Source organism: Pristiophorus japonicus, chromosome 12 (genome assembly GCF_044704955.1).
Source record: "Pristiophorus japonicus isolate sPriJap1 chromosome 12, sPriJap1.hap1, whole genome shotgun sequence".
In the NCBI taxonomy this organism is placed as follows: domain Eukaryota; kingdom Metazoa; phylum Chordata; class Chondrichthyes; family Pristiophoridae; genus Pristiophorus; species Pristiophorus japonicus.
This window is the reverse complement of record NC_091988.1, coordinates 49365241-49381278: the sequence shown is the minus strand read 5'-3', so window position 1 is coordinate 49381278 and position 16038 is coordinate 49365241. Positions and strand designations below refer to the sequence as shown.

At 40.4% G+C, this 16038-nt stretch overlaps 2 protein-coding genes across 3 annotated transcripts in view; one reads left to right on the top strand and one right to left on the bottom strand.

Moving 5' to 3' along the window:
- Positions 1-14597, top strand: part of ippk (inositol 1,3,4,5,6-pentakisphosphate 2-kinase) — an 88987-nt gene extending 74390 nt beyond the window's left edge. For both annotated transcript variants that reach the window (XM_070895398.1, XM_070895397.1), the window contains exons 12-13: positions 1892-1971; positions 8428-14597. In XM_070895398.1, coding sequence (XP_070751499.1) covers positions 1892-1971; positions 8428-8653 — 306 coding nt within the window. In that variant the 3' untranslated portion in view covers positions 8654-14597. The remainder of the gene's footprint in view (positions 1-1891; positions 1972-8427) is intronic.
- cenpp (centromere protein P) overlaps positions 14545-16038 on the bottom strand; it is a 418874-nt gene continuing 417380 nt past the window's right edge. Inside the window, exon 9 of the mRNA XM_070895399.1 lies at positions 14545-14770. Within this exon, the coding sequence (XP_070751500.1) occupies positions 14658-14770 (113 nt within the window). The 3' untranslated portion in view covers positions 14545-14657. The remainder of the gene's footprint in view (positions 14771-16038) is intronic.

The following is a 16038-nucleotide window of genomic DNA, read 5'->3' as shown; positions in this document are numbered from 1 at the left end:
ACTAAGTTGGGTGGCAGTGTGAGCTGCGAGGAGGTTGCTATGAGGCTGCTATGAGGCTGCAGAGTGACTTGGATAGGTTAGGTGAGTGGGCAAATGCATGGCAGATGAAGTATAATGTGGATAAATGTGAGGTTATCCACTTTGGTGGTAAAAACAGAGACAGACTATTATCTGAATGGTGACAGATTAGGAAAAGGGGAGGTGCAACGAGACCTGGGTGTCATGGTACATCAGTCATTGAAGGTTGGCATGCAGATACAGCAGGCGGTTAAGAAAGCAAATGGCATGTTGGCCTTCATAGCGAGGGGATTTGAGTACAGGGGCAGGGAGGTGTTGCTACAGTTGTACAAGGCCTTGGTGAGGCCACACCTGGAGTATTGTGTACAGTTTTGGTCTCCTAACTTGAGGAAGGACATTCTTGCTATTGAGGGAGTGCAGCGAAGATTCACCAGACTGATTCCCGGGATGGTGGGACTGACCTATCAAGAAAGACTGGATCAACTGGGCTTGTATTCACTGGAGTTCAGAAGAATGAGAGGGGACCTCATAGAAACGTTTAAAATTCTGACGGGTTTAGACAGGTTAGATGCAGGAAGAATGTTCCCAATGCTGGGGAAGTCCAGAACCAGGGGTCACAGTCGAAGGATAAGGGGTAAGCCATTTAGGACCGAGATGACGAGAAACTTCTTCACCCAGAGAATGGTGAACCTGTGGAATTCTCGACCACAAAGTAGTTGAGGCCAATTCACTAAATATATTTAAAAGGGAGTTAGATGAAGTCCTTACTACTAGGGGGATCAAGGGGTATGGCGAGAAAGCAGGAAGGGGGTACTGAAGTTGCATGTTCAGCCATGAATGGCCTACTCCTGCACCTATTTTCTATGTTTCTATGATGTGCATTTCAATGGAAATTATTGAACTCCTACTAGTGTTGCCTTGGAATGTGGAAGGCAAGTGTCACCATTTTTAAAATGAGGAACCTCTGGGAGTAGAACTTAGCTGTTGATATTGTGCAGAAAGATGTGTAAATAGATGGACTTGGTCTGCAAGATATGATACCTATGTGTTTGAAAATGAAACATTCTTGTCCTGGTTGAGCAAGGCCAGATCACACAAGCATTATAACTATAGGTTGAATAGCCGCAGCTTGTTAGAACTGACCAAGGCAGAAAGGAGTCCTGAAGCCATTATATTCTATATTCTCCAGATTGGGTTAACTATAATCTGTATCTTTGCATGCTGTTAATAAATTCATTGAAAAACAGTCAATTTTGAACTTGATTATCTGTGAGAAACTGTTAGACTCCATCTTTCGAGAGTTCACACCAGGCAGAAGTTGAGCAGAGAGGCTGGCAGTACTCACTTATTGGCTGTTGTGAAAATGGCAATGGTGGCCTTGCATCAAGAAAGGTTCCGTCACCAGCTGATCCTTAAATTTAAATATTGACATCTAATTGGTCCTTGTGAGAGAAAATACAATATGTATTGCATGTGGTTGCCAATCATATTGCACAAAAATGGAAAAGGTGACCAGAACTGATCCCAAGTACTTGGATTTCATCTCTCATTGAAAGTGACAGTATTTTTTTGCAGTTCATCTCCAAGTTGGGCTCAATAGCACATCATGAGAAATTCCGCTGCTATTTTCGGAACTGATTTGACATAATGCATCTTGAAGGAGGTTGAATAAATAAATGTATTTAAGCTAGATAATATAATCATCCTCATTCATTTCATCTAGCTTAGCATTCATATACAAAGACCAACTTTATAATTTATTTGACATGGGGCAAACTCTTCTCCAGTCCTCTCAAAGCTCTTGCTTTTTAAAATGCCGATCTAGCATTTGTTATGACCAGATAATGATTTTTAAAATTTTATTTTTATACAGATTCATCAGTATAGGGTTGCCACAACGGCCAAGGATTGCTCCATCATGATAGCACTTTCTCCTTGTCTTCTGGAAGAACGGTAAGGGGGTCTGTCGCTGGAAATATATAGAAACATAGAAAATAGGTGCAGGGGTAGGCCATTCGAGCCTGCACCGCCATTCAATAAGATCATGGCTGATCATTCCCTCAGTACCCCTTTCCTGCTTTCTCTCCATACCCCTTGATCCCCTTAGCCGTAAGCGCCATATCTAACTCCCTCCTGAATATATCCAATGAACTGGCAACAACTCTGCGGCAGGGAATCTCACAGGTTAACAACTCTTGAGCGAAGAAGTTTCTCCTCATCAGTCCTAAATGGCCTACCCCTTATCCTAAGACTATGTCCCCTGGTTCTGGACTTCCCCAACATTGGGAACATTCTTCCTGCATCTAACCTGTCCAGTCCTGTCAGAATCTTGTACGTTTCTATGAGATCCCCTCTCTTCCTTCTAAATGCCAGTGCATAAAGACCCAGTTGATCCAGTCTCTCCTCATATGACAGTCCAGCCATCCCTTGAATTAGTCTGGTGAACCTTCGCTGCACTCTCTCGAGAGCAAGAACCTCCTTCCTCAGATTAGGAGACCAAAACTTAACACTATTCCAGGTGAGGCCTCACTAAGACCCTGTACAACTGTGTAAGACCTCCCTGCTCCTATACTCAAATCCCCTAGCTATGAAGGCCAACATAACATTTGCCTTCTTCACCGCCTGTTGTACCTGCATACCAACCTTCAATGACTGCTTTACCATGACACCCAGGTCTCGTTGCACCTCCCCTTTTCCTAATTTGCCACCATTCATACAATATTCTGTCTTCGTGTTTTTGCCCCTAAAATGGATAACCTCACATTTATCCACATTATACTGCATCTGCCATTTGCCCACTCACCCTACCTGTCCAAATCACCCTGCAGCCTCTTAGCGTCCCCCTCACAGCTCTCACTGCCACCCAGTTTAGTGTCATCTGCAAACTTGGAGATATTACACTCGATTCCTTCATCCAAATCGCTAATGTATATTGTAAAGAACTGGGGTCCCAGCACTGAGCCCTGCAGCACTCCACTAGTCACTGCCTGCCATTCTGAAAAGGACCCGTTTATCCTGACTCTCTGCTTCCTGTCTGACAACCAGTTCTCTATCCATGTCAGTACATTACCCCCAATACCATGCACTTTGACTTTGCACACCAATCTCTTGTGCGGGACCTTGTCAAAAGCCTTTTGAAAGTCCAAATACACCACATCCACTGCTTCTCCCTTGTCCACTCTGCTCGTTACATCCTCACAAAATTCCAGAAGATTCGTCAAGCATGATTTCCCTTTTGTAATTCCATGCTGACTTGGACCGATCTTGTCACTGCTTTCCAAATGCACTGCTATTTCATTCTTAATGATTGATTCCAACATTTTCCCCACCACTGATGTCAGCTTAACCGGTCTATAATTACCTGTTTTCTCTCTCCCTCATTTCTTTTTAAAGTGGTGTTACATTAGCTACCCTCAGTCCATAGGAACTGATCCAGAGTCGATAGACTGTTGGAAAATGATCACCAATGCATCCATTATTTCTAGGGCCACTTCCTTAAGCACTCTGGGATGCAGACTATCAAGCCCCAGAGATTTATCGGCCTTCAGTCCCATCAATTTCCCTAACACATTTTCCCGCCTAATAAGGATATCCTTCAGTTCCTCCGTCTCACTAGACCCACTGTCCCCTAGTACATTCGCAAGGTTATTCATGTCTTCCTTCGTGAAGACAGAACCGAAGTATTTGTTCAATTGGTCTGCCATTTCTTTGTTCCCCATTAAAAATTCACCTGAATCCGACTGCAAGGGACCTACATTTGTCTTCACTAATCTTTTTCATTCACATATTTATAGAGGCTTTTGCAGTCAGTTTTTATGTTCCCTGCAAGCTTCCTCTCGTACTCTATTAAAATGTATTTTTCTTAATTTTTAATCCTGCAAATGAAATTCATGAGAATGTGTTGTGATGCATGCTTCACAGGATCAGAAGTTAATTAAGGATGAGGAAAGCCATTTGACACATCTTAGTTCCTCCATCGTAAAGTTCCTCCGTTGCAACATCCAATTGGTTCTTAAATGTTTCTGGGGGGTTAATCTCCACTATTCTATCACTTTCCATTTGGGCAATTGTACCGGTGCTATCTCTTGAACTGGAGCTAATCCCATTTCCTTGTCTTTTTCTCTGTATCCGTTTATATTTTTCAAATTCTTCACTTTTAAATGGTGTAGTCACTGCATCAATAGCCAGTTGTGGTAAAGCATTCCATTTTCCAGAAACCGTGGGTGATTCTGCTGCACAGGAGGGCAGGAAAGAGATTGGGAGAGCTATAGTGATAGGGGATTCAATTGTAAGGGGAATAGATAGACGTTTCTGCGGCCGCAACCGAGACTCCAGGATGTATATTGCCTCCCTGGTGCAAGGGTCAAGGATGTCTCGGAGCGGGTGCAGGGCATTCTGAAAAGGGAGGGTGAACAGCCAGTTGTCGTGGTGCATATGGGTACCAACGATATAGGTTTAAAAAAAAAGGGATGAGGTCCTACAAGACGAGTTTAGGGAGCTAGGAGCTGAATTTAAAAAGTACGACCTCAAAAGTAGTAATCTCAGGATTACTACCAGTGCCATGTTCTAGTCAGAGTAGGAATCGCAGGATAACTCAGATGAATACGTGGCTTGAGGAGTGGTGCAGCAGGGAGGGATTCAAGTTCCTGGGACATTGGAACCGGTTCTGGGGGAGGTGGGACCAGTACAAACCGGATGGTCTGCACCGGGACAGGACCGGAACCAATGTCCTAGGGGGGAGTGTTTGCTAGTGCTGTTGGGGAGGAGTTAAACTAATATGTCAGGGGAATGGGAACCTGTGCAGGGAGACACTGGGAAGTAGAATGGGGGCAAAAGCAAAAGATAGAAAGAAGAAAAGTAAAAGTGGTGGGCAGAGAAACCTAAGGCAAAAAGCAAAAAGGGCCACATTACAGCAAAATTCTAAAGGGACAAAGTGTGTTAGAAAGACAAGCCTGAAGGCTCTGTGCCTCAATGCGACGAGTATTCAGAATAAGGTGGACGAATTAACTGCACAGGTAGCAGTTAACGGGTATGATGTAATTGGCATCACGGAGACATGGCTCCAGGGTGACCAAGGCTGGGAGCCCAACATCCAGGGGTATTCAACATTTAGGAAGGATAGACAGAAAGGAAAAGGAGGTGGGGTGGCATTGCTGGTTAAAGAGGAAATTAATGCAATAAGAAAGGACATTAGCTTGGATGATGTGGAATCGGTATGGGTGGAGCTGCGGAATACCAAGGGGCAGAAAACACTAGTGGGAGTTGTGTACAGACCACTAAACAGTAGTAGTAAGGTTGAGAACAGCATCAAACAAGAAATTAGGGATGCTTGCAATAAAGGTACAGCAGTTATCATGGATGACTTTAATCTACATATTGATTGGGCGAACAAAACTGGTAGCAATGCGGTGGAGGAGGATTTCCTGGAATGTATTGGGGATGGTTTTCTCGACCAATATATCGAGGAACCAACCAGGGAGCTGGCCATCCTAGACTGGGTGATGTGTAATGAGAAAGGACTAATTAGCAATCTTGTTGTGCGAGACTTCTTGGGGAAGAGTGACCATAACATGATAGAATTCTTTATTAAGATGGAGAGTGACATAGTTTAATTCAGAAACTAGGGTCCTAAACTTCAGGAAAGTTAACTTCGATGGTTTGAGGCATGAATTGGCTAGAATAGACTGGCAAATGATACTTGAAGGGTTGACGGTGGATAGGCAATGGCAAACATTTAAAGATCACGTGGATGAACTTCAGCAATTGTACATCCCTGTCTGGAGTAAAAATAAAATGGGGAAGGTGGCTCAACCGTGGCTAACAAGGGAAATTAAGGATAGTGTTAAATCCAAGGAAGAGGCATATAAATTGGCCAGAAAAAGCAGCAAACATGAGGACTTGGAGAAATTTAGAATTCAGCAGAGGAGGACAAAGGGTTTAATTAAGAGGGGGAAAATAGAGTACGCGAAGAAGCTTGCCGGGAACAAAATCTGACTGCAAAAGCTTCTATAGATATGTGAAGAGAAAAAGATTAGTGAAAACAAACGTAGGTCCCTTGCAGTCGGATTCAGGTGAATTTATAATGGGGAACAAAGAAATGGCAGACCAATTGAACAAATACTTTGGTTCTGTCTTCTCGAAGGAAGACACAAATAACCTTCCGGAAATACGAGGGGACCGAGGGTCTAGTGAGAAGGAGGAACTGAAGGATATCCTTATTAGGTAGGAAATTGTGTTAGGGAAATTGATGGGATTGAAGGCCGATAAATCCCCGGGGCCTGATAGTCTGCATCCCAGAGTACTTAAGGAAGTGGCCCTAGAAATAGTGGATGCATTGGTGATCATTTTTCAACAGTCTATCGACTCTGGATCAGTTCCGATGGACTGGAGGGTAGCTAATGTAACATCATTTTTTAAAAAAGGAGGGAGAAAAAGTGGGTAATTATAGACCGGTTAGCCTGACATCAGTGCTGGGGAAAATGTTGGAATCAATTATTAAGGATGAAATAGCAGCGCATTTGGAAAGCAGTGACAGGATCAGTCCAAGTCAGCATGGATTTATGGATTGACAAATCTTCTGGAATTTTTTAACTAGTAGAGTGGACAAGGGAGAACCAGTGGATGTGGTGTATTTGGACTTTCAAAAAGCTTTTGACAAGGTCCCACACAAGAGATTGGTGTGAAAAATCAAAGCACATGGTATTGGGGGTAATATACTGACGTGGATCGACAACTGGTTGGCAGACAGGAAGCAAAGAGTCGGGATAAACGGGTTCCTTTCAGAATGGCAGGCAGTGACTAGTGGAGTGCCGCAGGGCTCAGTGCTGGGACCCCAGCTCTTTACAAAATACATCAATGATTTGGATGAAGGAATTGAGTGTAATATCTCCAAGTTTGCAAATGACACTAAATTGGGTGGCTGGGTGAGCTGTGAGGGGGATGCTAAGAGGCTGCTGGATGACTTACAGGTTAGGTGAGTGGGCAAATGCATGGCAGATACAGTATAATGTGAGTAAATGTGAGATTATCTACTTTGGGGGCAAAAACACGAAGACAGAATATTGTATGAATGGTGGCAAATTAGGAAAAGGGGAGGTGCATTGAGACCTGGGTGTCATGGTTCATCCGTCATTGAAAGTTGGCATACAGGTACAGCAGGCGGTGAAGGAGGCAAATGGTATGTTGGCCTTCATAGCTAGGGGATTTGAGTACAGGAGCAGGGGAGGTCTTACTGCAGTTGTTCCAGGGCCTTGAGGCCTCACCTGGAATATTGTGTTCAGTTTTGGTCTAATGTGAAGAAGGACGTTCTTGCTATTGAGGGAGTGCAGCGAAGGTTCACCAGACTGATTCCAGGGATGGCTGGACTGACATATGAGGGGAGACTGGATCAACTGGGCCTTTATACATTGGAGTTTAGAAGGATGAGAGGGGATCTCATAGAAACATACAATATTCTGACGGGGCTGGGCAGGTTAGATGCGGGTAGGTTGTTCCTGATGTTGGGGAAGTCCAGAACCAGGGGACATAGTCTTAGGATAAGGGCTAGGCCATTTAGGACTGAGATGAGGAGAAACTTCTTCACCAGAGAGTTGTTAATCTGTGGAATTCCCTGCCACAGAGATTTGTTGATGCCAGTTCATTGGATATATTCAAGAGGGAGTTAGATATGGCCCTTGCGGCTAAGGGGATCAAGGGGTATGGAGAGAAAGCGGGAAAGGGGTACTGAGGGAATGATCAGCCATGATCTTATCGAATGGTGGTGCAGGCTCGAAGGGCCGAATGGCTTACTCCTGCACCTGTTTTCTATGTTTCTAAACCAGTCATTAGATGCCGGTTAACATTCTATGTTTCAATGAAAAAAAACTCCAATTTTTAGAGCCTTCAAATCCATAATCTCATATTCAAGATATAATTCTGGTTAATCTTTACTGTACCATTTCTGTAGTTCTAATGTTCTTGCTAGAAAGGGGTGCCGAGTACTTAAAGTAATACTCCAACTGTGGCATAAATTACACATCAGTCACAGGATATGGTTGGTGAACTTTTAACATTCTCAGTATGTGGGCAACACATAAAAGTTTGTATTGCCAACCTTAATTGCCCTTGGAAGGTAATGGTGGATTTTTGTTGCAGAGTTTGTATTGTTCATTGCTTCCACAATAGTATTGGGTAGCAAATTCCAGGACTTTGACCCAATGATGAAGGAACAGCTGTATCTGGAAGGGAGGATATGTTGTTTTGTTTATGAACGCAAAATAAATAAATTCGAATAAACTGGTTAATGCCTTTGTTAAAATAGCAGACACAGTTTCATTTGCATGTGTTTGTAAATAAAATAGTGTGATTAGAAATCTGTATTTTCAATTCTAGTAATACAGGATATATCTACAATTACACTTTTTTTTACAGGCCTGAACCAGGTACCATAATTCAGACGTCGAGGGCTTGTGTTGTATATTCCGTCTCTATTCTAGATTTGGATCCCAAACCATATGAGAACATTGCACACCAGTACAAACTAGATGGGAAGATAATCAACCATTATGTGCAGAGCACAAGGGCCAAAAAGGATGTTACCACTCCAAACTTCTACAAGGAAAATGAAGAATGCACACTGTTTTTTCATTCAGTGTGAGTTTTTGTAGGGTTTTGGCATTCACCTAATAAAGAAAAGGACTGCACTGACTGAGAGGCCACAAATGCAAGAGTGATGAGCTTGGAAAATAGCTGACCTGAATCAGTTTGAATATTGAAGTTGGCAATTTTAAATTGTGAACATCACTAAACTGACTAAATTGGATGGCTATATTTAAAAAGCATGCCATTCACCAATAATAAAAATAGCACTGAAAAGCTTTTTTTTAAAAAATCAAATTACCTTTGTTTTGAAGGGAAACTGCAGATTGTAAATACTAAAGCACAATAATTGAGGGTTTCTATCGTCAGCTAATAAGTGTTTCAAATGCTGTTATCTTGGAGAGTGGAGGAAATTTTTTAAAGCAGCTGAATAAAAGATATACCTTTAGTAACACAGCACTGAAACCTGTAAGAGAAGCATGACATCCATTAATAAGATTACTAAGGAAAGTCATGCATTTTCTCATTGCTGCAATCTACTTAGAGTTTTACTGTGTGGTTTAAGGTGATAACTATGCTCATAAACTTGATTCTAATTGTAAATGTTCTTGGCTTTGGCTCCTCACTAAAATTGCTGCTGGTGATAACCAATTTGCTTTTCCACTGCTTTCATTTGTGCCAGTTCTGCCAGTCAGTGAATATTGCTGCAGTCCACGCTGTACTAACGCCTCGTAGTTCTATATGTGATTTGACCACTTGAACAGTGCCATTGATATTGGCCATTTTGTAGTTGGGTAACCTTTGGCCTCTCTGAATGACTTGCACAAGTTAGGGCAAAGAATGACAAGTGGACATGCAGTGTTTGGTGTGCTACGATGCTCTAACAATATGAATCTAATACTGCACCCCAAGTTTTAATGGATACCCAATGGTAAAGACATTTTCAGGAATACAAATCTCCAAGGATGCAGCTTTATTGTTTTAACTGTCTTCTGAACTTCAGGATTAGAATTAAACTTGGGAGTGAATGGCCCTGGCACACTGGTGTATTTAAAGAGTACAGTTTGTTGTATATGGGGTTTTATTTTACCTACCAGCAATGGGAGTCAGTGCATTACATGTCCTTAAGTAGTGATATTCACTCTGGACTCTTGGAGCAGTAAAAATTCTGTCATAGGTTTATTAAGAAGTATAAGGGGTGGGGAGGGTCTGCAATTCCAGCACTCTTGGGATGCATTTTGGAAAACTGCAGGCGCACAATCACGTGATTTTCACCCATTCATTTCACAGAATGGAAATTCAGTGGCCGTGCCCTGGCCATTTCCCAAGTTACACTTCGTGAGTGTCGAATTGTGGAGTCACCTCTAATCTAAAGTTGATTAAGATTTTTTTGTTGAATATTACATAAATTGGAATTAAAACTAAGAAAATTAAGTAAATTATTTACTAGTCTGGAATAAAAATAAACAATTGTAAAGTGATGCCTGCTTTTAAAAGCATTACCTAAATTGTGCACTGAACTGGACTGTGTCCATTCATCCAATGTCAGTAAAATGAACAGATGCCACTTCAGTAAATGAATGTTTACACGTATGACTAATATGAATGATAGAGGGTATAAATCGATGAGTGAATGTGGAAGGAAAGATAATGGTGCTATTTAAATGAATTAAGACAGAACATCACTTAACTGTATTTTTGGCAGCGGAGCAACAGAACCAGTAACACTCCTCAGAAGAGAAGTGAGTAGAATTGGGTGGGGAGACGAGAGAAACTCTCTGGGTGGGGGAGGAATTGAGCACCAAAGCATTTTGAGTGGTGTAATGGGGCACTGAGGGGCTCCTTGAGAAAGGAATAGAGTGGGACTGGTGCAGAGACTTCAGGAAAGGACTATAGTAGGGACGGCAGCCACAGAGACTTTTAAAAACAAAAAAGTTTTATTAAATGTAAATTGAGGGATAATGAAATGACCAAGTTACATTTTCTAAGTGAAAATTAGAGGAAAGCGGAATATGATTTTTTTAAAAACTTAGCAAAAAGTTTTGCACACATTCATTTGAACAGTTTTACTAGTTACTTTTCTTTAAATGCTCTTTGCTGGTTTTAATTGGGTTATGCCAAACAGTGTATCCTTGTGTAGCTAAAGCAGTGCATGATCCAAAATTTCTACGCTCAAATCCTGTTTTCACAAAATTGCAAAGTGCGTTCACTTTCAGGCAATTTTAAAATCTGGTAATTTATTTGTGAAGAATCTGTTGAATCTGTTAAAATTGATGTAATGGAGAAACCTGTCCTTTTGAGACACATTTGGTTGTAACTCATGTGACCCTTTTCATTATCGAATTAAAACCTCTTTATTCGTTCCCCTTCTTTGATATCCGTCATGCTGTGAAATGATCCACTCGAGTGAAAGGAAGCTGTATACAAAAAGTTACTGCAAAATTCTTCAGTTCTACAATGCTGAAAATTGAATGAATCCCCATGTCTGTGACACCTCCAGTCTTTCTGTGGATTCACAATTTTGTGGTGATAGATTTGTGGAGGTATTACAGGAGACTGCACCAGCTCGTTAATATTAAAAAAAGGTTAAGATGGTTGATTCAGAGCCAGTGGGCAAGAAGAATCAAACCGTGTAAATCTGATGGATTCTTTAATAATGCAACATTCTTGGGCAAAGCTAGATGTACTGCTCGTGTAGCTGGAAGGCTCTATTATCTGCACATGCAACTGCATGTGATCCTTTCTCGAACCCTGAGCTGAGTGAGGCAAATTGGTTGTTACCATTTGAAAAATCTGCTCATGCCTTTGTCTGAAGTGGGGTGTACAGCTCTGCTACCTCTGAAGAGAAGTGCCTGTAATGCATGAACAAGTGAAGGGTATAGTAATCTATTTACAAGAGGATATAAATGGCTACTTCAGCTTTGTGACTCAATTGGTCAGTGATTTTTGAGGAAATGTGCATTTCTGCCAACTTGTGAAGGACATCTTGGAGAGTCCACAGTTTAACAGTGCTCCACAAGGTTTTCTTTTTATCCCAAAGCTTTTGCCTATAAGTGAATGAGCCACCTGATATTGGTGAGCCACCGTGTCTCATTTTGCATGAGAATGTTGAGGTTTTTCTGCGCTGATGGTGTTAAATAGATCTGGTTCCAGCGACCATGGTGACCATCTCTTTGCACAGTGGGTAAGAGCAGCTTCCACTGTCAACAGCTCTTACTACCCAACAGGAATAAACCAGAAAATTACCCAGATTTAAAAAAACCTAGAATGGTAATCTAATTTCAAACAATGCCTCAAAAACATACATTTTGCTACCTGGTAGCAGGACCCAGAGATCTCGAATAAAATCAAATGGCCAAGTAGAACAGTGACATTGATCTGGGTCAATATTGTCAAATATTGCAGGCTATCTGAAGGGAAAACATTTGGAGTAATCACCTCATCTTTATAAATCATTACTAAGAAACATGTGTAGATTTACTGACCCATGTTTGGAAGTCTGTAATAAACTTTGGGAATAGTGCTCCTATTCATTGGCCAGCTCTCGCAGGGCAGCATTGTATGTGCAGTGGAATGAATCAAGAGAAAGTGCTGTTGGATATCATTATTCAAATTAGGTTGCATTCCATCTAACTCTAGGATTATTAATGACCCTTTAGAGGTTGTATTGGATATGCGTAACCTGTACTTAATATTGATGAACTGAGTTTACACACACAACTTCCACTGCCAATCATTAACTTACACAAAATATATCAGCAATGCTTCCTATTCCTCATGGTGTTAAATCTGTTACCGTTTCATCCAAATGCCAACTTTTTCCTTTGTTTTGAAATTTTGTTTTACCTCCTACAGAAAGGAATGGGCCTGCTCTTCAGTAAATCATATACTGAGATACATCCTCCAATTTAAAAAAAAACCATAGGATGTCTAAAAGGAGTGCTCTTTCTTTCTTCCATCCATCGCCCCTTCCAACCCCTCTCCTGAAGGCAATGACACATACGTACTAATGGCTCCCGCCCCCAACAACCCTTTTTGTCAGCAGGCTGGCATCACTCCTGAGCTCTATTCTATCTTCAACCAAAGTCCACACCTAGGCATTTTACACTGGAAAGTGATCTGAAACAGGAACCTACGGCTTATTTTTTCCTCTAGCTGAGGACAGTGTGTCCAACTGTAGCACTACTGATGCCCCAGTTGAGATGAATTAACTCAAAACTTCACATTGAACCTGGTCTGTGGCTCAATACTATTCCAGGAGATAGTATAAAAAAAATGTTCCTTCTAACCAAAGATCTCCTAAAAGGACAGGTTGAATAGTTTATACATGGTATGTCTGGTGTCACTTAATTTCAAAGAATGCCTAGTCAATGTATCACAAATTGAGTAATTGACCTGGAAGTAGCACTCTTGTAAATTCAAGTTCAAACCAAGCAAAAGATGTGCTGTTGATATAATGGAAACAAATTTTAATCACATTCCTAGCAGTACCATGTTTACATTTTTTAATGTTAAACGCCTGAGAAACATTAAATGCAAGGACTTGTAGTATTATTCCATGTGACATTTCAAGTATTATCCCCATTTATTATTTCAATAATAGCCAAAATACTGCAGCATTTGCCCTAACTGAGAAATAGCTTAAATCAAAAAGGTAAGGTTTCAGGAAAATGTATTTTAATTCTGTGCAAAGTGGCATTTGTATTGCATGTTTAAGGTAACTTGATACTTGGATATGAATTTCTGTAACCATGTAAAATTCTCCCTGTAAAAAGTTGTCAAATTAGTTTTACCAGTTAAATAATTTACTCAACTAATCCTCTCTGCGCAATTGATATTTACTGTTCCTGCTGCTAGTTATGTTTTAAACTTGGAGATAAATTTTTTTAAGTATTTTTTTAAACTGAGCATGGTTGGAAATCCAGAGCTCAAGAAATGCTTAGTGCCAACTGATATTCACCAACTTTAAAGTGGATTGGCGATGTTTTACAGTGCACTCCTGTTGTAAACATCTCCAATCATCACATTTTAAACATATTAGTGCTAAATACTTTTAATAGATAATGTAATGTGGTTGTCATACTACCCTAAGATCCTGCTCCTGTTAAAGTCCCTCAAAACAAGTCAAATCAAGCAGTCAACTCGTGCTGCCTCTTAACAACTGGGCATCTTGCATTGTGATGTAGTTAATTGGTTTGAGTTGATAGTGGTTTATGTCTGCTGCCACCTAAATTGAGCTGGGTACTTAAGAGCATTGTGGTGGATGTGAGGTGATTCAGCATAAGACAATTTGAGTCAAGTGGAAGGATTGGTCTGGAATAGCTGTGCACACATGGGCAATCATTTAAAACAGTAATGTTCTGCCCTATGGCACACAACCTAAGTATGGCCTTAGGAAGAGATCTAACCTTGCAGACAATTCCACTTGGCTACACTTGCCTAGAGTGCAGAGATTTAATTCAGCTTGGGTCTCATCATTATGAACCATCCACCCATTTGTTTGGCAAACATGCCAGTGTTAGAATTTTAATGTAATTTGGCCTTGTTTTATTTTGTAGAAATGCCATAATTGTAAGAAGTACTGTTTGTGACCATTATTTGCTCTTACCACTATTTGACACTGTATTTAACAGATTTATATAGTGGAGCAATTATGAAATAGGCTGAATTAAACTACCATTGTATGAATAAACTAAAAACTAAGTTGAGGAAAAGTACATTTGAAAGGTAATTTCAACAGACTACTGTGGTACAGATGACTTGTAGAAATCTTGTGTATAATTGCAATAGAATTTGCTCTGTATTTGTAAATATTCTTTGGCAATTTGTATTTAAATGCTATATTTATTTTTCATGTGACAGTGCCATAGGAGAAATGAAATGTATTTGTGGCATGTCCTGATGTACAAAATATTTTAAAATGGTACAGGTAAAGTCAATAAAAATGATGACTGTAGCAACATAAAAGCATATTTTATTTGCAGAAAAGAAAAACCTTTATTCCCCAAATGTAAATCAGTATTATCAAGCACAATACAAGCTGGTGTGTTAGGCTTGCTTTCTCACATTAGTTTAATTAAGCAATCAATAGCAACCTCGATTCCAAACAGGCGTAGAAGATTTCTAAAGCTGCTGGGTGCACTGTCCACAACCTTTTCCTTGTCAAACTTGAGTGCTGTAGAGAAAAGTTCACTTTTATTAGCAGTTCCCCATCTGTTATAGTACTTGAATAGAAATAGATAAACAACTGGTATTTGTTAATATCAGTGAGATCCAGCATTGATGGAAGGTTGCTTAGTTAAAAGTTGAAGTCCTCCACTGCTTTATTACTGATTTGAAATAGTGTTAATAATCATCATCTTCCTAGTGAATTGTATTTCAATTTTTTGTAGCATATGTGTTAATGTGGAAGTTGAATTGTATTCCTCCAAAATCAGCTGCAGCGTCCTTCCAACTCAAACTGACACTGCCAGGATTTGAACAGGGGGAGGGAGAAAGAGAGAAAAAAAAACCTTTGCCAGAGAACACAGGGCCGATATCCTGTCTGGCCAACTGGGACCCATTCTGAATTAGCAAGTAGCCTGTAAACATCTGTGCAGACACGGCAAGAGAATGAAAACAAGACTTTAAGAATGTTGCTTATTTTCTTTACGTCATAGTGAAGAATATTGATTTTAGTGTTTGAGCAATAAATCTCAGTAATGGTGGGCTTAATGAAGTGCTATTGTGGTGCATTTCATTCTGGCAGCTAATATCACAACACACATCTTTCAACAAGTACAGATTCTTGAACGTTGTGCTTTGTCTACCTCCATTGCTGCGTGTTTATTCCTTCTAGCATTATTTTGACAAACCTGTGGTTTTTGGATTAAACTTTTTTAGAAGCTGATTTGCTCACAGCTGAATTCAGGCAAAAATATAAGTCAGAGCATAGGTTAATTTACATTACTAGATCTACATTGTTGCATTGCTGGTCTTTCACTACTGGGTGACAACAAATCAAACTACAGTTTGTTTATACTTTCTGCTTATTTATGAGGTAAAAATGGTAGGACAAGTGCCATGTGTGGTTGTTGCGGTCAGGCTTGTTTATGGTGTGTGTGTGAATCTCACCCCCTGCCCCTTATGGTTAATTAGTCATTTTAATGAGCTGCTAGAGAGCTCATCTACCCCAGGAAGGGTTAAAAAAAAAATGGTGAGAAATACAAAAATATTAAAATTTAAACCCAAGCAATTCAGAAATTTAACACTAAATAGCCCACCAACTGTATTCTCATCAGAAGTAAAGACTCCTATTAAGTACAGTTTTGGGAGGATTCACTAAATATCTACTCCGATTGAAATTAATTGTTCCAACTACTTGCATTTATGTGCCTTCAATGTAGAAAGATTGGCTCAGTGGGTGGCACTCTTACTGGAGTCAGAAGGTTGAGTGGGGTTCAG